Genomic DNA, 12,330 nt, shown 5'->3' on the forward strand with positions numbered 1-12,330 from the left:
CAGCATTTTGGGTGTATGTAATGTAGCTTTAACAGGTAAAGGAAAAAAGACTTAGTGGAATTCACTTGCCCATACTTACATAGCTGTTCAGAGGTTGGAATTTGAACCCAGGACTAGACGGTTTGATCTCAAAATCTTTGCTTATTGTATAAGAGGAAACTGAGGTTTAAAGAGGTTAAGTAACTTGCCTTAAGATGCATTGATAATGGAAGAACTTAAATTCAAATCTGGGTTTGTCTGTCTTTCCACTATACCATTCTGTCTCCCTGTAATCTCTTTGTCCCTTGAAAAGAAAGCTTCTACGGAAATGCTGCCAAATTCAGGCAAACGTGTGCCTTTATTCTATATGGGAAAATATATTACTTTTAGAGAAAGTATTATTGCACTTGGTTTTACATCTACAGCAGATGGCCATAGAATTTGATCTAGGTCCTCCAGCATCTGGCACAAAATCCTGCCATAGAAAGACAGTCATTGGGAGAATTGAAAGAATTAACATGTTAGATTGAGAGCCGGTGACTGTTTTGTTTTTGAGAGGGAAAAGAGTGTGGTGAAAGTATAGGAATAAAGAGTTAGTATATTCATTTGAAAATAAAATGTCGATATAAACTTACTTTCAATTTTAAGTAGCAGGCTAACTTTGTTCTTTATGATCCAGTTTGTGCGAAGATCATTTAATGAAAGCTTCTCTTTAGGGTATCATGTCAAGACTGAAGATCAAGACTTGAGGAGTTCTTCCTGGATTAAACAATTTGATACAACTTCCAGATTTAATCGTCAGGTATATTCAAGGTTTGAAGCGTTCAAATAGATTGTCATTGGCTCCGTTTTGGCTTTCTTTTTTTAAGCTGCAACCAGTAATCAACCACTAGACCTGGAGAGCTTAAAAATGACCATTAAACGCACATTTGAACAGCTCTCCAGTTTTAGGGATTCTGATATAATGACTGATGAAAGGCTTATGGATAGAATGTGATCTGGAAAAGAACAGTTTATTTAAGAAAACAGTTAAAAACTCCTGGCTGCCAACACCTTTAGGTTATGTCTGGCTAGAATGAAACATGAAAGGAAAAAAAAAGTACCACAAGGATCCTTTTAGTTTCTGACGTTGTTTGTCAGATTTTTTTTTTTAATGTTATTTTATTTATTTTTGGCTGTGTCGGGTCTTAGTTGCGGCGCACGGGATCTTTGTTGAGGCGCGCAGCTTCTCTGTATTTGTGGCGTGTGGGTTTTCTCTCTCTAGTTGTGGCGCGCAGACTCCAGGGCGCGTGGGCTCTGTAGTTGTGGCACACAGGCTTAGTTACCCCGTGGCCTGTGGGATCTTAGTGCCCTGACCAGGGATCGAACCCACGTCCCCTGCATTGTAAGGCGGGCTGTTTACCACTGGACCACCAGGGAAGTCCCTGTCAGATATTTTTAGATACTAAATTTCTTTGAGAATTTGATGACAGTTACGGATTCTCTTTCCAGAAAAATGTCCATCATAAATATGACTTGTGCTTACATTTTCTCATGGTCTGTGCCCACCCTCACCCCAGACCATTCGTTGACTCCAGATTAAGAGTCCCTGCTCTAAGAGAAGGCACTTGATGTTTTAGGATCCTGGTGTATGAATGCTTATACCAAACAAAACGAACCCAAAATACCTTTTAAAAAAAGCAAAACTTTACCAGTAGCACCATACAAGGAAAGCAGTATGACCTTTTGCTGCAGACCTTGGAAAATGACAGCCGAAGAAAGAATCAAAATTCTCATGTGGCAGAGTGGAGTCCTCAAGCCTCCCCAACCCCAAGCATTCTCTGAGTAGCAGAAATATGGGTAGTTTTTATGTTCTTCGTTTGGCTCATCTGTATTTTCTAAATACTTAGCAATTACAGTGTTAGTAGGAAAAAGAACCGAGTTACTCTTTCAAGGCAAGTACATACAAGTTCTCTTCCTGGAAGGATATGCTCCAGGGTCAAAGGTCAGCTAAGAAATCCCTGAACTATTAAGAATTCACTTATTCAGTGTATGAGTTTATAGTGCCTCACTGGTTATAAAACTTATAACTCATTAGCATTACAGGATTTAGCATTAAGAGTAAGCTGTTATGTAAACCTAATGGCTGTTTTTATAATTGTCTGGAAATAAAGAAGCAGGGGACAGATGATTAGCAAGGTCACCTTAGAGGAGATTGAATTTCTATTGACTGTAATCCAGCGAGGTATTAGAACGGTATGTCAAATTGAACAGCTGTTTCTTCATGCTCAGCAGTATTTGTGAGACTGTTTTAAAGCAAGTCTGTGTTGAATGCTGTTTTTAAAACTTACTTGACTGTTACAGAATCAGAAATTCACTTTAATACACACACACACACACACACACACACACACACACACTTAAAACTAGCTTTGTGAGACATCACATCTGCAGCATGCTCTTTTCGAGTTTATCTTTCCTTCTCTTTTTAATTCTGGTCGGGACCCTCTCTGTTTTGACTTCAAGACCCACCAGTCATCTGTCTGTCTATCTATCTATCTATCTATCTGTCTGTCTGTCTATCTATCTACGTTTTCTTCTCGACTTAAATTATGAGGCATCTTCAAGACTTGAATCCTTCAGCACTTCTAGGTTTTGGAATGAGATGGCCCTCAGGAGGGGTGGTTTTCTGAGGCTACTGCATGTTAAGAAAACCCAAGTTCAGTAATCTATTTCTTCTCTCCCTTGAATTGTTAGTGCATAGAGAGGTTAAATACCGTACTCATCTTAAAGGAACCCTAAAAATTCGACCTTATTTCCTTCCTTCTTTTTTAGGATCTAAGTAGAGGCCAGAAATGCATCAGAAAGGAAGTTTCATCAGAAATCAGTCAGAAGGTACAAAGTAGGAATTTTGTGGACAGCAGTGGCTCAAGCCCTCAGAATGGAAAGTATATGCAGAGTTCAAGCTTGATGTCAGGGGCATGCCAGATGAGTAATGGCAGTGTAAGCCCAGAAAGGCCTGTTGGTGAAACTTCCTTTTCAGTGCCCCTTCACCCCACCAAGAGACCTGCATCAAATCCGCCACCTATCAGCAACCAGGCAACAAAAGGTAACTGCTGCACGCGTGCGGGTTAAGTCCATTTCTGACTGTGTATGTTGGTGACAGTAGCAGTTTAGATAGACATCGTCTGTACCCTCACGTTGCTCACAGCCTGCTGCGTCACAGACAGCACAGCGATAGCAGCAGCGTGCACAGGTTCCTATGGGGACAGAGAAGCAGGATACCTCAGTCAACCCCGAGGAGCAGGAGGGGCTTCCTGGAGGGGGAGGTAGATCCTGGAGAGGCTGACAGTGGGTTAGCCATGCTGAGGTGGGGGAAGGGACAGGGTAGACAGCACCGAAGGCAGAGGAGACAGTGTGACCCACAGGACAACGGGGAGAAACAGCACGGGGTTATGTATGAAACTGCCCTCAGTTTCACTGCTGAAGCACAGTTTGAGGCAGGATCGGGTAAGAGCTCGTGCTGAAGAGATAGGCAGGGATCAGAGCGTGGGAGCGTCTCCTAAGTCCTAGTGAAGGAGGTTGGCCCTTCCCTCTCACATGATGAGGTGGAAGAGTTTTAAGCAGTGGAATTCCAGAAGTGTGACCCTGCTCATTCAAAACACCGAAAAGCCTTTGCCTACCATGTCGCCCTCGTTTAAATCTTCCCGGTGCCATCACCTATGATTTTCATTGTTATTTACGCTGTTGTTGGTGTCCTGTATGTTATAGGTAAACGTCCAAAAAAAGGAATGGCAACAGCCAAACAACGTCTTGGGAAGATCCTTAAATTGAACAGAAATGGCCACGCACGTTTCTTTGTGTGACGGAGCTGCGGTTGTGGTCACTCTTCCTTTCGGAGACCGGTCTCGGGGTACGGGAGCCTGGAGCTTCCGCGCGCCCCCGCTGAAGCAGTTTGCATGTACCGTAGGGAACACTGCCTGAAGAACAAAATGAACCTGATGCTGCATTTTCACTGTGCCACACCCACTCAGCAATAACCATTTTGGACCTGGTGGGGAGAGGAAGAAGGAGGGTAGAACCTTAAAAAGAGACCTTGAACTGGAAAGGGTCTCTTGTCAGGGCTTGAATTCCATTTTGTTGTTGGTAGTGTTTTGATTTGTTTTCTGTGGTAGGGTAAAGAATTATCAATAATTTATTTAACAGATTTTTTTTTAAAGTTAACAGCTTTTAAATTCTTTCTTTTTTAAAGCTATTTATTTGGAAGATTTCTGGAGAAATATCTCACTAATTTAGATTTAAGAATGTGAAGGTTTTTAAATTATTTTTGATAGTGTGTGTGTTACATGTGGGGAAGAGCCACGGTAACAGTAACTAGTCTGGACTCTTAAATTTGCTATTCAGGTTAAAGTCTTAAACAGGGATTTGATGCATTAATTATTTTAAATTAAGATGTATATGAAAATCATTTTATTTTATATAATTCATGTGTTTTTTATAAGCTATTAGCTTCGCTTTTGCTAACATCCAAGGTGCATACTGTTATCCAGGTCGATTACCTATATCCCACCTTCCCTCTGCACTCCCCATCATTTCATAACGACACAAGACTCTTCTCTTTGCAGGGAAATACTTTCATAGCCAATGTGTAAGAACTACATAGAAGACCCCACGTGTCTCATTTCATTTGACATTGCAGTTTTCTTCTAAATAGAACAATAGGCTTCTTGCATTTTCATTTTTTGCTGATGATATCTGGGTCCCAAAGAGTACAGCTTTAATATCTTTTCCCTACTCGTGGGAAAAGTATTATAAGTTTGGTTAAATTGTCATGTTTGTAGTTTTTCAAATACATTTGTAACTACAGAGGGCCTTCTTCATACTACTGGTATTGGAGGGCAGGACCAACACCTGCCACAGAGGTTATATTTTATGACGCTTTTATTCTGTATACCTAATTTGTTGGAAAATATGAAATATGGTTTGACTTAGAATATTCAAATCTGCATAATAAGCCGTAATATAATAAGACTATACTATATTAAGTTGTATAGAAGCAAGCATGTTGGAGTAGATGATTTGGGTGTGTGTGTGTGTGTGTGTGTGTGTGTGTGTGTTTAGTTTTTTATTTCTTAACCTTCTAAAGAATTATTTAAGATACGGATTTGGAGTAAAATGGGTGCTTTTTGCAGTTTCTTCCGTCTATCCTAACTTAACCAGTGCATAGGGAGGTTAAGTATCTGGTTGAGCTTTAAGGAATCATTTCTCTCCTTTGTGCACAACTTTTACTAAGTGCCAGTTTTCAGTTGCTTGCAATAGCTTATATTTTCCTTTTCTGTCCCCCGTGACATAAAAACAAGTGATTTCTGCGGGGGGGCTGGGGTGGGGTGGGGCGGTGGAGATATTCCCAGTTCTGACAATAGAGCATTTTAGAAGTTCCTACAAAGAAAATATAGGCAAATTGGATAAAATTTATTTTTATGGAGAAGAAATACGGCCATATTATGGGTTTGTCTTTTTTTTTTTTTTACTCAGCAAGGTAGCAGGACTTTCCCTTCTGTATTAAAGAGCTAAGAAAAAAAAAAAGTCTATACCATTATCTTTCATGGTCACATTCAAATGTGTATTTTCAAAGAGAAATATTTCTTACTCTGCCTCCGTTCCAATATTTCATGGAATATATATGAAATATCTTAAAAATGAGCCTTTCTGGTCCAAGTGACTGGACCACTGTCTGGGTCTTATCTGGGTGTCAGGGAGAAGAATTTTTATGGGAGTACTAAATGTCTATAATAGGCCTACTTAAACTCTGTACGCTATGCCAAAACTAGGTAGAGATAGGTACAGTCAGTCATTTGTTGGTCATCAGAGCTCAAGACGTCAAAAATGTGGGTCTGCCTGTTTCTCCCACCTTCCCCACACAATATATTACTGTGATGTTTTGGTTTTCTGTAGACACCATTTTAGTGTTAAAATACACATGTTTTGGTGTCAGTTTAAGCATTGAGAATTATAATTTCTTTTTCCAGCTACATTATGATTTGGGTTCTTTTGTTGCCTTTACATTTTTCACAGCGCTAAGTATTTTTGATTACCTTTTTTTTTCTTAGCTATAAAAATGAAAATAAATAATTTATTTTTATGAATTAAAATTGTAGCCAGTATCTGCCCTGTGTACTTAGGCTGGTAAATACTAATTTTAAGTAGCCAGTATGATGAACTTTTAAGTGAAGGAACTGTGGATTCATTTTTGGCAGTGTTAGCCCATTAACTGGCTAAGTTCAAAAAACTTTCAGTAACATGAAATAACCACTAAAACAGAATACATGTAATCTTTTTGTGTATTGGTAAAAATCCAGCCACTGATCCAGTGACTTCCTTGTCAAACCTCTTGTAAAATCACTGGCTGTGATGCATCCCTTTATCTTGTGGAAATGACAGAACTTTGAAGTAACAGCATCTGGACTCGACTGCAATAGACACAGCCTTTCCCTCAGTCTCATTTATTATGTGTTGTATAGACCCTGCAACCTAGGAAGACACCAGTGGTGGCATTTAGCTAGTTATAAGCAAATACAAATTCTGTCAAACACTTACGATTTAACATATGCAATTTTAAGTGTAGTAGTAGGTAGTCATTTTCCTGTATTGATTCAAATAAGTGACTTCTGTTAACCTGGGATCCCCTGTACTGTAATTCATAACGTCACATAATATTATGCTCTCCAGTATTGATTAAAGGTGTAAACTGTACAAAGCTGGCAGTTTACAATAGTTCAGTACCTGGAAATACTTTGAACTTCATAAGTATCAGTTCATTTTTAAAGCATACAGAATTGAAAATTCTGACCGAAACCATCTTATAAACTCAGAAAACAAGCCCATCTTGGTCACTACTTAGCACTGAATACTGCTTTATTTTTTTTGCTCTATTTTTTAATAATCCTAGTTATTGCCTTTTTAATGAACTCTACTGTATTTATTCATATGAGATCAGCAGGTATTTATCAGACATCTACTATGTGCCCAGCACTACTTAGTACTGTGGGGGGCATATAAAGTTGAAGCTGTATTGTTTGCTCTTGAAGGTATCTTCTCCAGGAAATAAGCAGTATTATTTTCACTTCTAAGCAAACTTAAGCAAGAGGGCCCATTCATAAAACAAAACTTTATTAGTTTTAACAGAGATACACTATACAACTGTAGAGGTAGAAGTAAAAAAAAGTTGTTTTATATTTTCAAAATTTGAAAAACATTTCAAAAGTTAATAATTAAATGTTCGTAATCATAGGGGCATGTTATAGCATGAAAGGGAGCAGAAGACCTCGGTGTTTGTCCAAGTTCTGCCCTTTACGTTTCAGCTGTGTGTCCTTGAAGAAGTCATTTATTCTTTCTGAGTCTTAGTTTTCACATTTGTAAATTTGGATCAAAATGCAGTTAAGAAAAACACAGAAAAGCATTCCTTAATCTATTAACACTTCATATTTGCAGAGGATTTATCATTATTTAAGTTACAGCTGACAGCAAATGCACATTTATATGCTTTTTTTTTTTTTTTTTTTAGCGGTACGCGGGCCTCTAACTCTTGTGGCCTCTCCCGTTGCGGAGCACAGGCTCCGGACGCTCAGGCTCAGCGGCCATGGCTCACGGGCCCAGCCGCTCCGCGGCATGTGGGAATCTTCCCAAACCGGGGCGCGAACCCGTGTCCCCTGCATCGGCAGGCGGACTCTCAACCACTGCGCCACCAGGGAAGCCCTATATGCATTTTTAAATGAAAACTGCTGTTACTCATAAAATTTGCTTCATATCAAATATATGCCCAGAGCTTGCTACCTAAAAAATCTGAAGCATCTCTAACAAGATGCTGAATTAAAGTCAGAATCAGTGCATGAAGTGAAAGAAAAAGGAATGAGATACTTTATGGGTAAGCGTGAGAACGTTTATCCTCAAGTAATCATTAAGATGATTTAAAGTAATTAAAAGATAATTTTAGGTTTTTCTCAAAGAGTACTGCTTCATAGATTCTGCATACTCTTCAGGGCACTAGCATAAGGTAAAATAAGTCATGGAATTAAAATGATTTAACAACCATCCGTGGTACTAGAGCGGGAAAATAAGGTGGTAGATAGATGGGGATCAGCAAAGACAGCCCTGAGTTGGCCAACCATGGCTCGTTGGTTAGAGAGAGAAAGAAACCACTGTAGTGTAGGGAGACTCGGCCGGATTCTGCTTTTTTCAAGAAATGCTCTTTATAGTGATCAGTCAGCCCCCCAAAGAGTTGATGAATAACTGTATGGCCCAGCATACTACTGCCAGAAGTAGCTCTTGCGGTATGTAAGCATTTTATGATTTCATATTAAGAGATGAGGGCTTTATATAAATTTGAAATTTTTTCAAAAGTTCGTTTTTCACGTTAATTATTAAGCTAATTGCTTCCTCCAAAAAGAGAAGTTAAAGATCACCGGTCATTTTCAGATGCCGTAGACCTTCATCTAAAGCAGTTTTGAGAAGGCTGAACATCAGATCTTTAGCTTATTAAGAAGAGAGACAAATGAAACCCAGCGAGGGCAGTGACTCGCCTGGGGTCACAGTGGATCCCAAACCTCTGGTACTTTGCTTCCTACAGCAGCCCCTGTTCTGTGACACTGTGAGGCCTCTGCTCATCCTGTGGCGGGTGATGTTGATACACTTTCTAGAAGCCAGGTGGAAAGAAAGGGGAAGAAGTCACATACTACTCACTACATTGCTGTTGAACGTAATGTAATTTTAATAATGGAGCCTTACTAAAAGCCCTTCCGTTATTTTTGCTTTTTTTTTTTCAGTGAACGTCATGCCGTAAGTCAAATATTTGCTATCCCTTACATAAAAATTTTTTAAGTTAAGGACGTTAAGAAGCAAATGCCTGTTTTCAAAGCAATTAGCTTATTGTGACTGTGGTTTTATTCTGTTATGGTGGGTTTTTTTCCCCTTTAATGGGTATGGGAAAATAATACTCATTAAGCTGCATTCTACCCCTTAGAGTCTCCCTCTCACCCTTCCTGTCCTTCCTAGTGTCCTGAAGCTTTGTCTTAACAAGCGCAACATTAAATTTTCTTTGTTAAAGCCTTTTTGAAACTGTATTCAGTGATTCTTCCTACAAGTTTATCTGCTCTGCACTATTTCACTAATAAACCCTGGCTACCACGTAGCCCCTGACCTCCAAGTAGTTTACCTATGCAAGACCTGTGACATCCTGAATTCACTTTTCTTTATTTCAGAAAGCACCCCTAAATGGAACTTAATCAAAGATAAACCTTGTATCCACCCAGTTTTATTTTGGCCATTTCCTATTCAAAATGTCAGCTATTTTCCCCCAAGATTTTTCACCAAAACAGTGATCATAAGTGCTGGAATATATACTATTTTGCAGGAATAAAATAACCCAGAAATACTCTTATATTTCTTTGGTGGATTTTGGTTGGTAACTGTTACCAGCAGGAGGTGTAATGTATAATGAGGAGTTGATTCCTTGCCTAGAATCATTTCTTCCCTCTAAGATTCATAGGATTCACCTTTTATTTTTACAAAGCATACATGTAACTTCCACGTTATAGTCAGGGACCTGAGGTGTAACTTGCTAAGTGAACCCCAAGGTTATTTTATCTTGCAAAAGAAACCTAAACCAAACTAAGGGCCTTACATTTATGGTTTAGACTGAATCAAAAGCTGTAACCTCAGTTTTTCCGAAAACAGCTTCTGACTGCAAAGCAAGTCATGCAGTTGTTAGGTGTGAAATAGCACTGATCAGGAAATGCACATGCGTCTGGGCAGACTGCATTTCCTTCCGAAAAGACTTTTCTACTTTTAATATAAATTAAGCCATAACAGTTTCATGCTGTGGAAAGAGGGTGAAAAGGTTCATTTTAATGAGATTATATGATATGAACTTTCACATTTACTGTGAAATGTCGAACTTTGCCAGTGCTTCAGCAGGTTGGTTTGATTTTGGGGGGGTGGGGGGAGGGTAAAGGGTGGTGACAGGGAGGGGTAGTATTGGTTTTAGGGGGTTTAAATCTGTGAAATTTGAAAAGGGACAGTTGTTGGCTATGGTATTTACTAGTTTTGTAGTAATGTTTTGCTAGCCTGACTGACTTTCCTGAGCTGATTTTCATGCCCATGGTCCCAGGTGACTGTTAGCCTTTCTCGTTCGGGGTGTCTGCAGAGTAGTGTCTTGTTGTGTGGATAGGCGGTCAGTGTGTGTGCACATGTGTGTCCTTTGAATAGAGAAGCACACTGTGTGACGACAGAGTGAAGTGTGGCTGGGAAGTGGGATGCTGAAGCTTTAAGAGCATTTTTTTTCGATTCATAACAGTATTTCCCATCTTTTGCCTGCAGGCAGGGAAAGTGTACAGTATTTATTTTGTTTCTGTTTTAAATTTGTAAGTTTTTAAGTAGCTTACATTGGTTATTATAGGGGAGGACAAGTGACTTGTTTAAAGTTGTATTTGGTATTCCTACTTTCCAATTTCTGTACTTTAAAATATTGAAATTAAAATTGGTATTAATTCTGTTCTGATTTTTTTTTTAGCACTCGGTGTATTTTTTGCTTATTTTGTTTGAAAGCATAAATGTTGAAAGTTATATAAAATGTGTCTTTGAAAGAAAAAAATCTGAATTCTATATCCAGCTCTGACTTGCCGTTCCCTTTTTCTGCTTATTGAGTCTTGGGAGAATTATTTAAGAATGTGAAAAACTGTGTCAAACTTACGCTCCTTACGAGTTCTGAAGGTTTCAACGTAAAAAGTAATGTGTCTTATTGCTTTATGGGATGCGCTGCTGGGGAAGCAGTTGCTGAAACAGAGGAACACAGAGGGGTGACTGGGGAGAAAAGGCTGCTCTGTGGCCACGGGTGCGGGTGCTTCCCGACGGTCACTTAAGAGCCCTCGTTGTCCCCAGCCTGGGCCCCCCCCCCCCCCCCGCAGACGTTTCCTGAGCACCTGCAGAGTCCCGGGCCCAGCTCTAGTGCCAGAGCTACAGGGTGAACAAACAGCCCCAGTTCTCAGGGAGCTTCTGTGGCTGTGAAAGACGAGGGAGAGCGAGGCGCCCTGGGCCTGGCTGCCTCGTGCAGGTGAGGGCGGAAGTGCAAGTTTACCGAGGAGGACCGGGGGCCTTCTGGACACGGTGCTCTGGGGGCTCCCAGCTCCAGGCCTGGGGGGATCTGAGTGTGCCGGTACAAAAGACCCAGGAAGCAGGACCAGTGGGGGCGGCGCTTCAGGGTGGAAGAGGGGCCTGGGAAGGGAGCTGGGAGGAGCAGCCCTAGCGGCGCTGGTTTCTGGAAGGCAAGGCAACCTGAGGCCTCAGCTCTTTCACTGCCCAATACCTGCAAGAGCGTAGGAGGTGCAGAGGGCACACACCTCAACAGCCTCACAGGAGTGCTACCCAGGGCACGCTTACACCTCCCCTTTCTACTTCCTGGCCTGCTTTCGTCCAGCTGATGGAAACCCGGATCTGAACAAATCTGTTCTTTGGTAAAAATCCGCATACTGTCTGTAAGCCTTTGGGGGTGTTGACCCTTCATTAAGCTCGTCTGTTAGAATTGACGATCAGGACGTGCTGTCCTTAGACTTTAGCCGGATTTCCGTGTTTCTGCCAAGCAGTGAGACGGTGCGATACACCAGTAGGGATGCGGGGCGTCGGAGAGTGCGGGAGGGGTGGCGTCTTAAGTCCTATGCAGGCAGGCAGGGTTTGGAAGAGGAGCCCTCGGTATCTTTGCTTGAGTACTCACCGTGGACCACGCATATTTTCCTTTCTTCCTCACAGCAGCCCAACGAGCCAGGTGCTGTCCTTCCCATCCTGCAGATGGAACCGAGGCCAGAGGGTAAATGACGTGTCCGGGTTCACACTGCTAATGAGTAGGACTGAGACTGTAATCAAAGCCCAACTCTAAAGGCCATGTTATTTCTCTGATTATTTTTAATTATTGTATACTTTCAATTATTGAAAAGGAATAGATGGTCTTTAGGAATGGTTTTGTTCAAAAATTGTCTTTGTAGGCACCCATTCTGAATCAAAAATGTATTTTCCTACAGACGTTTCCTGTCACTCAACTAAAGTTTTGAGTCTGTACTTCCCCAGGAGCTGGGCACACATGAAAGAGTGCGGTTTCTTTTCTGGGACCTCACCTTCTAGTGAAGTTCGGGCTGTACACAAGGGACACGTGACACATGAACCGAGCATGAATTCCCACGGTTGCGGTCCCCAGGGTCTGCACAGAGGCCGTGCCTGTGCACCCTCCGCGGGCCTGCGCAGCCCCTGCGGGATGCGGGGATGCGGGGATGTGCTGATGCCTCCCGCGCTGCCCCTCGGCCCTGGTGAGTGGCTCGGCCCAGGTGA

At 41.3% G+C, this 12,330-nt stretch overlaps 1 protein-coding gene across 6 annotated transcripts in view; it reads left to right on the plus strand.

Moving 5' to 3' along the window:
• The window catches only part of KDM7A (lysine demethylase 7A), an 80,780-nt gene extending 70,267 nt beyond the window's left edge, over nucleotides 1-10,513 (plus strand). For 4 of the 6 annotated variants that reach the window (XM_089917319.1, XM_022579761.3, XM_089917322.1 and 1 more), the window contains 3 exons: nucleotides 696-781; nucleotides 2,794-3,067; nucleotides 3,730-10,513. In XM_089917319.1, coding sequence (XP_089773445.1) covers nucleotides 696-781; nucleotides 2,794-3,067; nucleotides 3,730-3,824 — 455 coding nt within the window. In that variant the 3' untranslated portion in view covers nucleotides 3,825-10,513. Of the gene's footprint in view, nucleotides 1-695; nucleotides 793-2,793; nucleotides 3,068-3,729 lie in introns of those variants that run through there. The other 2 variants (XM_022579766.3, XM_089917321.1) reach the window with 2 other exon arrangements.
• The last annotated feature ends 1,817 nt before the right edge of the window (nucleotides 10,514-12,330 follow it).

Source organism: Delphinapterus leucas, chromosome 9 (genome assembly GCF_059928025.1).
Source record: "Delphinapterus leucas isolate spDelLeu-1000000601 "Yukka" chromosome 9, BTC_Dleu_Yukka2, whole genome shotgun sequence".
In the NCBI taxonomy this organism is placed as follows: domain Eukaryota; kingdom Metazoa; phylum Chordata; class Mammalia; order Artiodactyla; family Monodontidae; genus Delphinapterus; species Delphinapterus leucas.